The 17,225-nt window shown below is 40.8% G+C and overlaps 1 protein-coding gene across 4 annotated transcripts in view; it reads right to left on the bottom strand.

The window, feature by feature from the left end:
• Positions 1–269: 269 nt before the first annotated feature.
• The window catches only part of TRPM7 (transient receptor potential cation channel subfamily M member 7), a 114,614-nt gene continuing 97,658 nt past the window's right edge, over positions 270–17,225 (bottom strand). For 2 of the 4 annotated variants that reach the window (XM_043493873.1, XM_038419651.2), the window contains 6 exons: positions 16,774–17,057; positions 16,228–16,310; positions 15,688–15,893; positions 15,027–15,078; positions 14,827–14,933; positions 270–1,205 (listed from right to left, as the gene is read on the bottom strand). In XM_043493873.1, the coding sequence (XP_043349808.1) occupies positions 1,075–1,205; positions 14,827–14,933; positions 15,027–15,078; positions 15,688–15,893; positions 16,228–16,310; positions 16,774–17,057 (863 nt within the window). In that variant the 3' untranslated portion in view covers positions 270–1,074. Of the gene's footprint in view, positions 1,206–2,537; positions 2,679–4,592; positions 4,725–14,826; positions 14,934–15,026; positions 15,079–15,687; positions 15,894–16,227; positions 16,311–16,773; positions 17,058–17,225 lie in introns of all 4 variants that reach the window. The other 2 variants (XR_006274781.1, XR_006274780.1) reach the window with 2 other exon arrangements.

Below are 17,225 nucleotides of genomic sequence, written 5' to 3'. Positions count from 1 at the left end.
ACTCAACAAGATTTGGGACAGTTAAATTACATTTTATTGGAATAAAGTTGCATTGCAATCTCCCGTACTTTACATAATGCTAATCCAACCCTAGTCTTTTTTTAAATAAGTACCACAAACAACATAACATTAAAAGATCTTTCTATACAATTTTAAATACATTTAAAAGTTCATGTGTACATTCTGCTTTGATATACTGGTTTTATGAGATTTTTGGAAGGCATAACTTCAGAAGCAGTCATTACAATAAAAAGCACTTCCCTGACTTGTTTCTTTTTTTATACAAGGCAACTTCTTGTTTGGACCAGTATGTACTCTTTTCTACTATATGAAGTAATTATACCAGTCTATCCTGGCTTTATTTGTTACTATTTGACAGTGACTTGATAAAACTGAAATGTACAAAACAAGAAATTTCATTACACAATTAAGGCTCTATTCCATACAAACTGGCTTCACACCTATGAAGCTGAATCCTGATTCAGGAGACAAACTCTTTATTGGAATAGATCCATTTCTGACTTCAATCTCAGCATACTGGCATGATATACACAGATCCTTTGGATCCGTTCCCTTCCAAAGGCCAGATGAAAATACATGGCATCTAATGAGATGGGTCACTTCTGATAATGCCCAGGGAAATCTGACAATGAAGGAGGATGCAGTCTCCCATTTCTCTAGCTGGCTGACAGTAAACCAGCTGCCAAACAGACACTTTGCCTTAGAAGATCCAAAAAAAAGTCCTTTTAGTCAAGAGCCTATTGCACCACAGGGTTAGAGGATTAGACGAACCTCCACTGAACAAAAGCAAAACTAAAAATAACCTTTTCCTAAAAAGACCCTTTAAAAACATTTCATAAATACTTGTCATTCAACCCTTAAAATAATCAGCTGCCAGCTCATCTCTGTAAATGGTTACCCCAAATTGTTAGGTCCTTAGATTATGGACCAGACATCAAAATTCCACTTATAATGCTTGGTTCTTTGTTTTGATCTCTCTTTTATCTGATTTTATGGAAGACAGATAATTTACAACTTAGTGACACTGTGTAAAGCCAGTGTTTGCTCATGTCATTACAGCATCAGGTGAATAGAACTAGTTGATTCTGATTCTTTGGTGCAGCTTCCAGGCTGAATTGTCAATTCGGGAGAATCATCCTGAGGAAATATAATTTTGTCAGGCGTATAGTCATTTCTCTTCAGATCTACATTAATAGAAGAAAAGACAAAACAACAACAAAATGAATGTTAATATTTCTTGGTTTAGTAAAATCAAAGGGCCATTAAAATCTTTAGAACACATTTAAAGATCTACGTATGCTTATATAACAAACATCTCCTGCCATGCCCCCAATGTAAAAAAGGGAGTTTAAAATGGGTTGTTAACTGTTTAGGCTACATTAAGGAAACTCAGTTTTAAAGTCATTTTCAGAACCTCTCACTTCCTTTCTCTTCTGAACTCACTGTATTATAACAGAGCACTAAGGTTAAGAGCAACTTTTCTGTTTCTAGCTTGACTCTTCCAAGTGCTCTAAAATCTGCATGGTTGCTTGGATTTCCCTGACATTTGGTATGCCTCATGCTGTGGTGGGATGCTGTTAGTGACCCAAATTTGGGACCATCTGATGCCATCCCTAGAGAAAAAAACTGCTTTTATTAAAATTGACATGTTTTGGCAACAAATTTTTGCACACAGATAAAGATCAACCAGGGCTGAAATCATCACACCAGCGTCTCAAACACCTTCGACAGAAATCTGGAAAAGGTTGGAGGGCATATTGCTAAAATCTTCCTGTCAAGGTTTTATTATTATTTTGGGGGAATGTAATCAAAGTATTTTTGTACACAAAATAATGCTTGCTAGCATGGAAGAGACACATTAGGGGGTAGAGGAGTTGGAGGAAATAGGGGTTAGAGGGGCTTGGGCTGCATTGAGGGGAAGGGGGTTTATGGGAAAGGTGACTGGGTGGTAGGAAAGGTGAAAGGGTTGTGGGGCTCACAGGGGCAAAGACACTATGAAAGGAACATGGGGGTAAGTGATATGGGGAAAATAGGGTCAGTGACATGTCAGAACCACATTCTTCCCTTTTGTGATTGTGCCAAGATCTGCCCCCCCATCCTACTATGTGCAATCTGAACCCTCTTCACAGCCCCCATTATGGGAGCTGAAATATGGGAAGCCATGCCTCTTGGGTGGGTATCTGAGCCCTACTCCTCCCCTCTGTGTGAGAGCCAGGTTCTGGGGTTTGTTTTTCTGGGTGAGTGTCTGAGCCCCTCTCCCTGCCCCCCTCATATGAACTAAGATCTAGGGATATGAGCCCATTGCCCTCCTGACCCCTCCCCTGCATGTAAGCCACAGGAAGCTCTGCCCCACTGGTGGAAAGCTTTGAACAATCATGCTCAGTCCATTAACCTGGAACACACTGCTGAGACTGAGGTGAGGAACCGAGAATGGGTATGTAAGATACATATCACAAACTCTCCAGAACTGAGGAGGAGGAATAGGAACATTCACTGACACAAATGGATTAGCTCACCTGTCTCAGAGTTATTGTTTTAGGTTATATGCACCTCCACAGAGTGTTCTCATTCATCTGAGACCATCACATGGATATGATTGGGCCACTTCAGACCTCTCTGAGTCTCCTATGCCTTCAGGATTATCCTGTGCTGGATATCTGCATATTGCAAAGCCACTGCTGATGATTTATTTTATACAATATTATAGTGGAGCACTAGTTCTGCTACTGTTAAGATTGAGAAGATTTTTCTGTTTAAATTTTTTTTTAAGTGTTCCAAAATCCACATGCACATCCTGATGGTCTTGAAATTTGCTGTGCCTTTTAGGGGCACAGGATAGGGTTATGATCCAAATTTGGGAACATATGCACAAGATGTTCCTGAGATCCCACCTCCCCTGATTCTCCCCCCAGCTTTTCTTACAATTCACAGATTGTACCAACTTTTTTTGTGCACACTTGGCTTCAAAAATGTTAATGGTTTAATGGGACAGAAAGGGGAGAGTGAGCTGGAAATGGTGGGTGGGTGGGTGGGGAGGTGGAGAGACACCAGTCTTCTCTCACATGCTTAAAGTTACTGTAATCACCATGTAACAAAACAATCAAATTCTGGAAACACAGACCACATCTGAGATTTCTCTCACTGGCTCTGTAAACAGCTACATGCTCCAAACATTTCAAAGTAAGAGTATTATTCCCATTCCACTTAAACAACAAAGTGTACCTGCGGGGTGAAGTGAGTGTGTGTGTGTGTGTGTGTGTCTGAGGAGTGGGGGAACACTTAGGAAACACATAGCAACCATGTGACCTGTTGGAGAAAGGCAGTGAACTGGGAGCTCTATTCCTGGCTTTGCCACTGGCCAGGTGGTGACTGGCCAAGGCATATCAGTGCTCTGTACCTCAGCTTCTGAATCTCTATAAGGGGAATAATGATGTGTCCCTCCTTGAGATCTACCAAAGACTTATGTAAGAGCTAGGTATTATTACCTGTTCACAGGAGTATCTGAACTGCACTTCTCAATGAAAATTACAACTGTCTAAATGACCATTAACTCCTACCAACAACATTTATCTTTCTGTTAAAAAAATCTGGGAAATTAAATGGCAAAAAACCTTTGTTAATGCAGCATTTCAGTTGTCTGGCAATAGCTTGTGCCCTTCCAGAAGCTCAAGTTCAGCAAAACTCAAGTTGTGAAAACCAGGAAATACAGAGTTAAGATACACGGCCATGTAACCTTAATTCTGTCCTCTGTGTGCAATGGCCAATACATTCATAGCACACATACTCATATTCTGCCTTTGTCCTGTACTGAAGAGAAGCGCCCTACACTCATACACTTAGCCTGTGCCAACAGTAAAAACATCACCTTACTTATTTTTACAACTCCTTCAGCCTTTTACTACCTATTCACCCTTATGCACATGATGCCATCTAACACTTTCACTTATCCTTCATAAAACCCTCAGACCATACTCATCTCCCACCTAAGACCTCACAATCCCCACAACAAGACCACCCCTGTGCCCTACTAGTGACACAACCTATGCAACACGGTGCTGAAATGAGGCATACTGGATCTCTCAAGGTACACGTGCACCTTTTTCCTTTGATCATACACACAGGGTTCAGGGAGAGGGGCTCACATACACCACAGAAGGCCACAGCACCACAGTTCATCTCAGATGACAATCACAGCTCTTCCACCATTCCAGCTACATTTAACACAGTGAAAGCAGGTGGAGTTCATGTAGCTAATTCCCAGTGACTATTGCCAGCTCCAGGGAGGAAGAGTTAAGGTTTCTTGGGTGTGTACCTTAACTCTGTATTTCCTTGTTTTCACAAGTTTTAGTTTTGCTGAATTCAATGTTCTAAAAGGACACGAGCTATTGCCAGATAACCTTAACTCTGCAGTAACAAAGTTTTGTGCCACTTAATTAAAAATATTAACACAGCCATTCTACTATGGAAATTGACTCATTTTGTTGCCAATTATAGTGTATGATATTAAAAGTTTCAGGACAAGCCTAGAAGGCAGAACTGAGATTTATCGGTTACTGAAGTTTTCTAATTACCTGTAAAACATATACAATTCAGGCAGCAGTAGTGCAATCTTCCCTTCATTGCTTTACCAACCCTGACATGGAAGAACCATGTCTAGGATTGAGGACAGTTTAGATTCTATATCCATTCAATCCAAGACCTGTCTATTGTGATAGTTCACAAAAGGAGTAAATTAGTTCCAATTATGGTTGTGGCTTTTTTTGTGATATGGTCATCACTTCAGTACAAACTAGATGAGGAACACCAACTCATTTTACATAAATCATCAGACTGCTATCAGGCAGTGGTAGCTTTCAGTCACTGCAAACTTAGACTGGATTTGAACTGGCAAATGAGACATGAAAGACTCCATTACACTATTACTACTCCAAACTGAATCTTTGTAGAAATAGCATACTTATGAACTAAAATAACTCCACCACCTGATTTAACATGCTGTAAGTTTTTGTGCTGATTTTATGCTATTTTTCCTGCCTTTATACCTCCCCACATCCTTTCCTAATAATTTGTTTTGTATTCGCTGGTGTACGCTACAGGTTATTTCGCTATAATTTATATTGCTCAGGGATGTGAATAATCCACACCCTTGAGCGATGTAAGCTATACCAATTTAAGCGCTGGTGTAGACAGTGCTATGTCGACAGGAGAGCTTCTTGCTGACACAGCGACTGCCTTTTGCGGAGGCAGGGGTTAAGAGCTCTCTCCCATCGGCTTAGAGCATCTCCATCACAAAGCTCTACAGTGGCACAGCTGCATCGGTGCAACTGTGCCACTGTAAGTGCTGTACTGTAGATGTAGCCTATGTTTATTTCCTTTTGTGTGAAATTGTTCTGCCTCAATTCTCCAGTTTAGCTTTCTATTTTTTAGATTGCCCTCAAACTTTTCAAGCCCTTGGCCACTGTGAAAAAATTATTTATATTTTTTCAGTCCCCTTTATAATTGAGAATTCCCATTCTTTTTTCTCCTCCCCACCTTGCCTTGGAAAGTTGCAAGGGGTGTTAACACAATTTCAAGACAGTTAAGGAATTTAACATTGTTTGAGACTGTGATAGAAAATTTAGACAGATTAAAATGTACTTGTGTTCTTTGAAGACTTATCTTGTTGGAATAAAAAATTGTTTCACAGTGATAAAATCATAGCCATGAAATTAGCTATTAGGTTGCCAGACACTTCCTTTTACATGACCCAAGTTGGAGCAGGAAGGGGAAGAAGAGAATCGGTGCTCACAGGAACACATTCATCTCCAGAGCCTGAAATGGAACCCAAGATTCCTGAGTCTCACCATTCCTCTGTGAAGGGTTAAAATCCATTGCTAATGTAATAACCTGGCATATGGATTTGTGTACAGGCCAAAAGTCCAGAGTTTGGTCAGAGGTCTAGCAAATAGGGATTAGCTAAGAGAAAGCAGAATAACCAAAGATAACCTTGCTTTTGCTAAAATATGCCTGGTCAGCAAAATGCTAGATGTTGGAAGCAATAATTGTGTCTTATTCAAAGTTGCAAATAGAACAAAAAAGCCCTGTTTCTGTTGTGTTAGCTTCTTCCGTAGGGAGATGTTCTTCCCACAAAGTCTTGGATACATCTAGTGTGTAATTTCTTTTCTCCCAGTCCAGAGTGTGACTTCATGAAGAAGATAGGCAAGCTAATCCACTTGGTTTAGATGACATTCTGACACTATCTTCCAAATGAACTATAGGTGAGGTCCACCATGTTCCTACTGAATGTAATATAGGGAGGCTCAGCCATAGGTGCCTGAAACTCACTCTGTTGGCTGAAGTAATAGCCACTAGAAAGCCTGTCTTCAGAGTAAATGATGCTGGGAGCAGTCCAACAGAGGTTTGAATGGAGGTTCCATTAGTTTCAGGAGGACCAGACTGAGGTCCCAGGCAGGAGTAGGTTCTCTGACTGGTGGGTAAACATGCAATAGTCCTTTGAGAAACTTTGATATTATGGGGAGCAAAGACTGAACATGACTGTATTGGCAGATGGCAAGCTGAGACTGTTGTGAGGCAGACCTTAAGAGAGCTGCACAAGGGGCCAGCCTGTTTTAAGTGCAGTAAGTAGTTGAGAATCTGTGGTATCTAGGCCTGGACCAGATCCAGATCATGTTGGGATACCCTTTTCAAGAACCGCTTGCATTTAGATTAATTCATTCTTCTGGAAGATGTTTTTCTGCTCTGTACTAAGATTTCCTGGACCTGCAGGGAGCAATCTGTGTCCATGTTAATCAGCCACCCAAATAGCCACATAGGTGCAGCAATTTCATTTCTGGATAGAGTATCTGACTATGGTATTGTGAGATCAGGTCTGGGTAGTCTGAGAGTTGGATTGGAGGCTGGGTGCACATTTGTAGTAGGTCTGTCAACCAAAACTGTCTCAGCCAATACACAGCTACAAGAATGATCATGATTCTGTCTCCTTTGATTTTGGAAATGACCCTGAGGAATCTGTGAAAAGGTACATACAAGGCCTTGAGCCCAATGGAAGAAAGCGGCACCAGTAACAACCTAGACTCAGAACTGCTCTGGATCAAAAGCTCATGCACTTGGTATTGACACTGGTAATCAACAGGTCTATTACCAATATTCTCCAATGTAGGAATATTTGCTTTATGATGGATTTCTGCAACGATCCCTCATAAGTGGTGACTGTTTGCTCAGGAAATCTGCTAAGGTTGTCGATGACCTTAGGAGGTGAAGGACCATCAGGGTTATCCCAGGTTGGTGGCACAATGTCCATTAGTTTGATGGCTTCTAGGTAAAGGGTAGATACACGTGCACTTCCTTGCCTCTTCATGTAGTGCATTGTGCAGGTGTTTGTCAGGATCTGCACTGAAGAGTTTTGAAGAACTGGTAGGAAGGCCATGCAGGCTAGACTGATGGCTCTGAGTTCCAGGGCATAGATGTGAAGCCCCATGTCCTCTGGGGACTAAGTCTCTTGCATCTGTAGGTGGTCTAGGTGGACTCCCCAGCCTGTTCCTGATGTGTTAAATATTAAGGTCTTTGTTATGGAGGGGCTAGAGAACAGTACCCTTCCACACACACTTCCAGGTTTCTTTCACCAGCTCAGTACTGTGACATGAGACCACCACTTTCTTGTTTATCTGGTGTCTTGTTGGAGAACAAACTGAATTGGAATGGTTGTAGGTAAAATTTGGCAAGAAGTGTCACATACGTGCACACAAACATATGGCCTGGCAACTCCAGACACATTCATACCGTCATAGTCAGGCTCAAGTCTATCCCCCACACTAGCAACTGCATCAACAGGAACCTGTCTTTGGTAAGAACACTCTTGCTGAATGGGAGTCAATCAGGGCTCTGAACTCTATCATCTGTGATGGGATGAGAGACTCACTAGGAAGCCTAATTGGGAGAATAGGAAAAGAGTGAATTTTAGGTGTGCTGCAGCCTCCTGCTTGGATCTACTCTGATGAACCAATTGTCCAGGTAATGGTAAAAATGAATGCCTTTTTAAAAAAAAAAAAAAAAAAAAAAAGTGTTCTGCTACCAACGCTAGGCATTTTGTGAAGATTCTGTCTGCCATGGAAAATCCAGATGTCAGTACCTTGTATTGTCAATAGTTGGATCCTACTATGAATCCTAGGTACTCCCTGTGGGCCAGATGGATGGCTGTGTGGAAATATGAATCCTGCAAGTTGAGAGCCACAAGCCAATCTTGAGCCTGCAGATATGGGATGATGGAGGCAAGCATTACCATCCTGAATCTGAGGAAATATATTTATTTGTTCAGTCTCCTCAGGTCTAAGATAGGAGAACCACCCCTTTCTTCTTTGGGATAAGGAATCCTGGGGAGTGCAGCATTTTCCCCATGTACCCCCACAGTACAACTTCTACAGCTTCCAGATGAAGAGGTCATTTCTGTTTGTAACAGGATCTCATGGATAGGGTTCCTAAGAAGGGTTGATGAAGGGGGGCACGTAGGGAGTAGTAAATTAAACTACACAGGGTAGCCTTGAGTGGTCATGTCTAATGCCTATTTGTTGGCTGTGATAGCAACCCAGGCTCAGTGGAACATGGCAAGGCAGTTCCTGAAGATAGGTGTAGGCTTCTGATAGGCTTAGTTGCTGATATTTTGGCTATCACCCGAGGAATAAGATGGCATCCGCTGCCTTCCAGGGATTGCTGTAGAGACAGACAGACAGACCTGTGTAAATTCCTGAGGATCTTAATATAGTCCCTTGAATCCTTGAGGGAATGGAACACTTCATCTGTTTTCTGGCTAAAGAGCTCCATTCCCTTGAAAGGCAGGTCTTCTATTGTGGCCTGTACTTGACATGGTATTCCTGTTGCTTGGAGCCAAGAGACTTGTCTCATAGCCATGCCATGGCCTTTGATCTTTCGGCCATATCAGAAGCATCCATGGCTGATTGCAGTGATGTTTTCAAATCGTGCCCCTCCTTGATGATATCTTCCATTTCATCCCTGCCATCCTGCAGGATTTTTGAAAGGAAGAGTGATGATGTCCCACATGGGGTAATTGTATTTGGAAAACAGTGCTTGGTAGACCACCACACAAAGCAGCAGTGAGAATGATAAATATGAGTTTCGCCCATACAGATCTAATTTTTAGGGTCCTTATCCTTAGGATTGCCTTAAGTGGACTTCAGCTGCTCTTGTGCTGCAAAGACAACCAAAAACCCTGGGTTTTGGGGATTCAATCTTTCTGCAGCACCAGATATTTTTTTCTCTGCCTGTTTGGGGAAGAAAAGAGTGTCCAGGGTCTGTCTGCCTTAGTCCTTTGGATAGCCCAGCAATGCTTTCATTTTTAGGGGGTGCGATTCTGGCCTATGTTGTCATGTTCAGGACATCAAAGAGCTTATGAGACTTTTCCTGAATAAATCCAATATTAATGTCCAGGATCTCAGCAATTTTGGACAGGAAGTCCTGGAACATTTTAAAGTTGTCTATTGCTGGAACAGGTGCTGGTGTTATTGCCTTGCCCAATGATAAGGTGGATTCCCTGCGAAGAGACTGGAATTGTTTCTCTATTGACTCCTGTTCCTGTCGGCCCACATCCAATTCCAGTGCAAGTGGTCTTGCCAGTGAAGCTGCATGTTTTTTTTTTCTAGACATGTGGGATGATGATCTGCTCCTTCACACATGGGAGGATGGTCCCAAGTAAGGTCAATATGGCCATAGTAGCATGCCATATGTGTATTAACCTAGTTGAGGCTGGCCAGCCCAGTGACACTCCCACACTGATACTCAATGCTGGCAACAAGTAGTATTTTAGTGATAGTGAGGAGCAAAGTATCTCCTCAAGGAAGGGCGGATATCCATCCACCTTTTTGGTACTGGGCACATCGCTAGGGGTGATATAGATGCCTCTACAACATATCAGAGTTTCTTGCTCAGCTCAGTCCGTAATGAGTCTATTGTTCTGCCCAAATGCCTAGGGGCTTTGTGTTTTGAGGAGTGATGTCTCAAGTCCGTCCTGCAGTCTTGGACCTATGCTTATGTTTGGACTGACTACATACATTGGTGTCCCCTTTATGGAGAGGGCGGGGAAAACGGTGCTGGCTTTATTGTCTGTGGGTGGGGCAGTCTGCACAGGAGCTGGAATTATCTGCATCAGGTCTATGGTGCCAAGGTAACCAGTGCTGGACTGCTGACATTAAAGGGGCTGGTGCCGAGGTTACTGAGACCAAGTTCTTGTGCATTGGTGACTTTGCGGACGTTAAGGTGGTCAGCATTGATGGTGCTGACTCTGCTCACGTATTCATCACCTTCTTTCCACTGCCTGATTCTGGAGTATGAAGAGAGTTTGAGGGATTACTGGTCAATACTCATTTATCTGGCGTTGCTCTAGTCATAACTATCACCATTGGGTCTTAAGTGATCCACATGGATCACTAAAATATATGTAGTCTGAGCCTAACATACCTGAACATATGGGTACTGGCACAGAAGAACTTACACACAAAGCACTTATCCAGGATATGGCTCCCTCCTAGATAGGAGCAGCATTGGTTGTACCCATCCTTTATAGGGATCAGTCCATTGCAGGATGGGCAGAATTTGAACTCGGAGTTTGGACTGCCATGCAGTGTGGTGGTTGGCACAAAGCGCCTCACCTCACTATATCGGGGGGGAAGGGGGGGAGGAAGTTTGACAACCCTCTTGCAATCTATTTTCTTATTTTTAGAATGGTCCTTATACATGAACTGTGAAGAGAAGATATCACCAGGGATCCTAGTTTTCTGTGATTAAAAAAACCTGAAATTCTCTGATAAAAAAAAACATATAAAGATCCTTATTTTTCCGTGATTAAAATGAAACGCTGAACTTGAGTTTCCCTAGCCATTATTTATAGCTATCATTGAACACAACGTTTTATTGATATATTTACAATTTTAAACAAGTTCAAAACCTGCCAGTGCCAATCATAATAATAAAATAAAATTAATAAAATAATGCAGTCACAGTGAAGCTTCTTTACTGTTGTTGGTGTCCATGCTGTTTCAGCCTCTTGTTTTCATTTCTTTTCATTCAGTTTATGTTTAGTGCTTTCCATGTGTTCTACAATTGTCTGCCTTCAAATGTAAGCTACAGCCTTGCTGCATACAGTACAAAACAGCACATTACCATCAACTTGAAATTTGTCCTTGCCAGGCTCATTGACAGTCTTTATAGGTAATTTTTAAAATTTTCAGCATCTTTTCATAACTTTAATTACTCACTTCTAGAGGCTGAAGTGAAATTTGAGATGCATTAAAACACGAACCCCTATACACCATTGAGTAGCCTCTATACACTGGAAACAGTTGATTGAAGTACCTTTAGCTATGTACATTTAAAGCACATTCAAAAATCAACCACAAGAGGAGGAGGTTGCGCACACTGAATAAGTAACACTGGTACTTTCACTAAAATTTAGTGAATAGTTAAGGCTAAGATTTGGTCACGGAGGTCACGGATGTCACAGAATTTGTGACTTCTGTGACTTCAGCCTGCAGTCATCAGGAGCTGCAGGGTCCCCCGCCACCCATGGGGGCAGGGAGCTGCGGGGTACATAAGAACGGCCATACTGGGTCAGACGAAAGGTCCATCTAGCCCCAGGGGAATGAACAGAAAAGAATCATCAAGCGATCCATCCCGTCGCCCATTCCCAGTTTCTGGCAAACAGAGGCTAGGGACACCATCCCTGTCCATCCTGGCTAATAGCCATTGATGGACCTATCCTACATGAACTTATCTAGTTCTTTTTTGAACCCTGTTATAGTCTTGGTTTTCACAACACCCTCTGGCAAGGAGTTCCACAGGTTGACTTTGCGCTGTGTGAAAAAATACTTCCTTTTGTTTGTTTTAAATCTGCTGCCTATTAATTTCACCCCTAGTTCTTGTGTTATGAGAAGGAGTAAATAACACTTCCTTATTTACTTTCTTCACACCAGTCATGATTTTATAAACCTCTATCATCTCGCCCTTTAGCTGTCTCTTTTCCACGCTGAAAAGTCCCAGTCTTATTAATCTCTCCTCATATGGCAGCTGTTCCATACCCCTAATAATTTTTGTTGCCCTTTTCTGAACCTTTTCCAATCCCAATATATCTTTTTTGAGATGGGGCGACCACATTGCACACAGTATTCAAGATGTGGGCATATCGTGGATTTATATAGAGGCAATATATGATACTTTCTGTCTTATTATCTACCCCTTTTTTAATGAGTCCCAACATTCTGTTCATTTTTTTGAGCCGCTGCACATTGAGTGGATGTTTTCAGAGAACCATCCACAATGACTCTAAGATCTCTTTCTTGAGTGGTAACAGCTAATTTAGACCCCATCATTTTATACATATAGTTGCAATTATGTTTTTTAATGTGCATTACTTTGCATTTATCAACATTGAATTTCATCTGCCATTTTATTGCCCAGTTACCCAGTTTTGAGAGATCCTTTTGTAGCTCTTCACAGTCTGCTTGGGACTTAACTATCTTGAGCAGTTTTGTATCATCTGCAAATTTTGCCACCTCACTGTTTACCCCTTTTTCCAGATAATTTATGAATATGTTGAATAGGAATGGTTACAGTACAGACCCTGGGGGACACAACTATTTACCTCTCTCCATTCTGAAAACAGACCGTTTATTCCTACCCTTTGTTTCCTATCTTTTAACCAGTTACCAATTCATAAAAGCACTTTCCCTGTTATCTCATGACAGCTTACCTTGCTTAAGAGCCTTTGATGAGGGAACTTTTCAAAGGCTTTCTGAAAAATCTAAGTATACTGTATCCACTGGATCCCCCTTGTCCACATGCTTGTTGACCCCCTCAAAGTATTCTAGTAGATTGGCGAGGCATGATATTGACTCTTCCCCAAAAAATTATGTTCATCTATATGTCTGACAGTTTTGTTCTTTACTATAGTTTCAACCAGTTTGCCTGGTATTGAAGTCAGGCTTACTGGCCTGCAATTTCTGGGATCAACTCTGGAACCCTTTTTAAAAATTGGCATCACATTAGCTATCCTCCAGTCATTTGGTATAGAAGCTAATTTAAATGATAGGTTACAGACTACAGTTAGTAGCTCTGCAATTTCACATTTAAGTTCCTTCAGAATACCATCTGGTCCTGGTGACTTATTACTATTTAGTTTATCAATTTGTTCCAAAACCTCCTCTAATGACACCTCAATCTGGGACAGTTCCTCAGATTTGTCACCTAAAAAGAATGGCTCAGGTTTGGGAATCTCCCTCACATCTTCAGCCGATGCAAAGAATTCATTTAGTTTCTCTGCAATGACCTTATTGTCCTTGAGTGCTCCTTTAGCGTTTCAATCGTCCAGTGGCCCCACTGGTTGTTTAGCAGCTTCCTGCTTCTGATGTACTTAATTTTTTTTTGCTATTACTTTGAGTCTTTGGCTAGCTATTGTTCAAATTCTTTCTTGGCCTTCCTAATTATATTTTTATACTTCATTTGCCAGAGTTTATGGTCCTTTCTATTTTCCTCACTAGGATTTAACTTCCACTTTTTAAAAGGATACTTTTCTGCCTCTCAATGCTTCTTTTACTTTGTTCTTTAGCCACTTTTTTGGTTCTCTTAGTACGTTTTTTAATTTGGGGTATACATTCAAGTTGAGCCTCTATTTTGTTGTCTTTAAAAAGTTTCCATACAGCTTGCAAGGATTTCACTTTTTGCCCTCGGAGCTCCAAGCCACCACGGGCACCAATATACCCCGCAGCTCCTGGCCGCCATGAGCGCTGGGGTACCCCGCTGTTCCCGGCCGCTGTGGGTAGCCCCAGACTTCCCAGCCGCTGCTGGTGGCAGGGGAACCCCATAGCCCTCAGCCACTGAAGGAACCCCCCCAAGGCCTCCACGGGCGTTGGAGGAACCCCCTGAGCTCCTGACCGCCTGGTTGCCACAAGTGGGGTAAGCCCAACTGCTGCGAGCCCCCAGAGCCATGGGCTGCAGGGGTACCACACAGCTTGCAGCCCCTACGGGCAGCAGGGGACCCCCAGCTGCTGCAGGCAGCTTCAAGCCCCTTGTGCAGCTGCCCTGCTTCAGGCGGTGTGGGGACCCGCAGATCCTGATTTTGTCAGGGATATTTTTAGTAAAAAGTCACAGGTCACGGGTTCCCTAAATTTTTTCTTTTTTGCCTGTGACCTGTCCATGACTTTTACTAAAAATATCCATGACAAAATCTTAGCTTTATTAATAGTTAAGGTGTTTTTATTTTTTTTCAAAAAATACAAAAACTAAAAGATTCTCTCTAAAAAGGCAAATTCCATATTTTTCTGCATTTTTCCATGGCAAAAGGATTTTTAGGATCTCTGATCATCAACAAATAGCTTGAAAAAGAACTAGTTTAGGGTCTCTGAAGAGAGTAGTGGGTTGGACATTTATTGTGTTCATCTCACTGCCATGGGTGGCAAGACGTAACTGAGGGACAGCCAAGACTGCCTCAGACTTTATGCCCTTGTATGGGAGCTTAAGGAGCCCTGGACACTGCTATTCAAAAAAAATTCACTCTTGTGCTCATGAGGTGCATTCACACCTACATTGTGATCCATGCACTGACATGCTTGAAGAATTTTTTTTTTAAACCTAGGAAATAAAACACAAATCTACATTACAAGATTACATGGTGAAATTATAGAATTAACGTTAATATTTTCTATATTCTTTAATTCTTTAAGTTGTCAACTTGTGACATAGCTACACACAATTTAATGAATAGTAAGGGTAAAAAAAGAAGAAAAAAAAAAAACTCTCACATACCAGGAAGTTTAAGTTTCCTGCAGCAAGAATTGCAGTGGTGCTTAGCTCTGAAATTTTTGATTGCATCTTCTCCTAAATTGGCTGGACCAAACACCATATCATATGACCTTTAAAATAAAGCACGCAAGCATGGTATGTATTTGTCCAAGTCAAACATTAAATACAGGTTAATTTTTTATAATAAAACACATTAATCTTACCTTTTTTCTCCAGCTTTTATCACAGAGGGATCTGTCAAATTTTCACCCACACCTTTACACAAAATATAAGAGTTAAACTGGATACAGTATACGAATAGATTAACACTGTAAACCAGAATCCCTCAGTAGTAAGGATTTCCAAATTTATCACCAAGAACGTAAATCAAGATAGAAAGTCAAAATTTATGGGATGATATTCACTCCTGCACAGATGGCTCCCACCTAAGCTCTCTGCACCACTTAAATTCCATTCAAGCCCTATTTTGAAAGCTGAAGTGGTTCCTGAACAGCATGCAAGGTGAATTTTGTCCAGAGAGAATAAGATTCCTACATCTTAGCTGTGAGAGTTTCCATGTCTGATGAACACTTGAGGATAAATTAAGATACTACAGATATGGACTGAAAATGCCAACACATAAATGTTAGTATTTTTTATTGTATACACCCTAAGAACATAAATAAGAATTCAACTTTTTTCCTAAGTGTTTCCTATAGCATTGTAATGGCATGTCAACTAAGCCCACTGCTCATTCAAGTAAAGTAGACCAAACTTATTATGTAATGCTATGAACACTATTCAGAATAATTCATTAAGGTGCTACTGTAAAGAGAATTTAAATCTACCTTGCCCCTAATCCCAATTTCAAAATAAGTATATTACCTTGCAAGTCAAGTACCAGCAACTCCCCTCTTGTATATTCATAAGTCCAGTGGCTGAATGCTAGCATGACCTCTTCTAGCATGTTAGTTGGAATTATTTCATCACCGTTGTTATTATTGTATTTTCTAAATTCTCCAGTCATGCACTCCTCAACTGCAAACCACTGTCCAGCTGAGTGGCAATATAATAGGAAAACTTCCAGGAACCTTATAAAAAATATATTTCATAAATATTACCAAAACGAATAAGATAAGGCAATTATGCAGTTGCTGGCTGATAAATATTTTAGTTTGACAAACTTATTTTTAAATCTGGCTACGTTATAAAATATGAGTTAAGTCTAGTCCTTGTTAAGTACCAACAGGAAATATTCTTCCCCAAGGTGGTGGCTGAAGGTTTGCATGTTGACACTTCTTAAATATAGTGTTTTTGCAAGGTGTACTGAATCCCAGGATGCACTTTTTTAAAATGGTAATATGCATAAAAGTATACTTCGCTAGTAGAAAGTGTGCAGTGTCACAAATAATTTAACACATTTACCTTGGAGAATATGGAATGGATTTAGGCTTCATTTGATTGAAAGCAAACGTGAGTTTCTGTGCTGCCCTCTGCTGTTGAATTTCCTACAATTGAAAATCCATACTTCAGTACTGCATTAAATAATGTAGGGGAAAATTTGGGGAATAAAATATCAGCAAGAAGGTTAATGTCAATCCTTTTACTCCCTATCAGAAGTTGTGTACAACTACACAACTGTTTTAATTCCTTCTGTATCAAGAGATTGAACTATTTGACACAAAATAAAAATCTATTGAACAAGAAATGTTTAAATTGGCCTTTGGTTTGTGTTAGAGTGACCAGATAGCAAGTATAAAAAAATCGGGATGGAGGTGGGAGATAATAGGTGTCAATATAAGAAAAAGCCCCCCAAATTGGGACTGTCCCTATAAAATCGGGACATCTGATCACCCTAGATTGTGTAGAACATTAGAAGCATCAAAACTTTGTTGTATACTAGTTACTGAAAATTTATTTTTAATATTTTTGCCTGTCAATGTCTAATAATTTGTCAAGAATAAAACTTACTCTCAAACAGAGGTGTAACACTGTGTCCTCTTTGTAAATGCTTGACCAAGTATTCACAACTTCAGGAAGAAAAGATTTGATGATATAAAGATGTCCTGATTTCAGAATATCATATTCTGACCACGTGCATGCTACTTTAACGGCTCGACGTAATCCACCTCCCATCTCCTCTTTACTTAAAAATTCAATTTTAGCACAGAGTCCTAGCTGTGACCAGGAAGACATGCTGTTGTTCAAGATGCTGGGAGAACTTTCTTCAAGGCGATACACAGTGACTGGCTCACCTGTAACATCACAGTACAATAGTACATTTCTTTTCAGAGTTTATGACAAACAAGGCTGTAAATATTTAAATATGCTTTAGACATGGATAAATCAAGATGTTAAATTTCTAATTCAATTGGGAGCTCATAACATATTGGAAAAACCCTCTCTAATCTCTTTCTTAAACC

Source organism: Dermochelys coriacea, chromosome 10 (genome assembly GCF_009764565.3).
Source record: "Dermochelys coriacea isolate rDerCor1 chromosome 10, rDerCor1.pri.v4, whole genome shotgun sequence".
NCBI classification, from domain to species: Eukaryota; Metazoa; Chordata; order Testudines; family Dermochelyidae; genus Dermochelys; species Dermochelys coriacea.
Note: the sequence above shows the minus strand (reverse complement) of the source record. Positions and strands in the feature narration are given on the sequence as shown.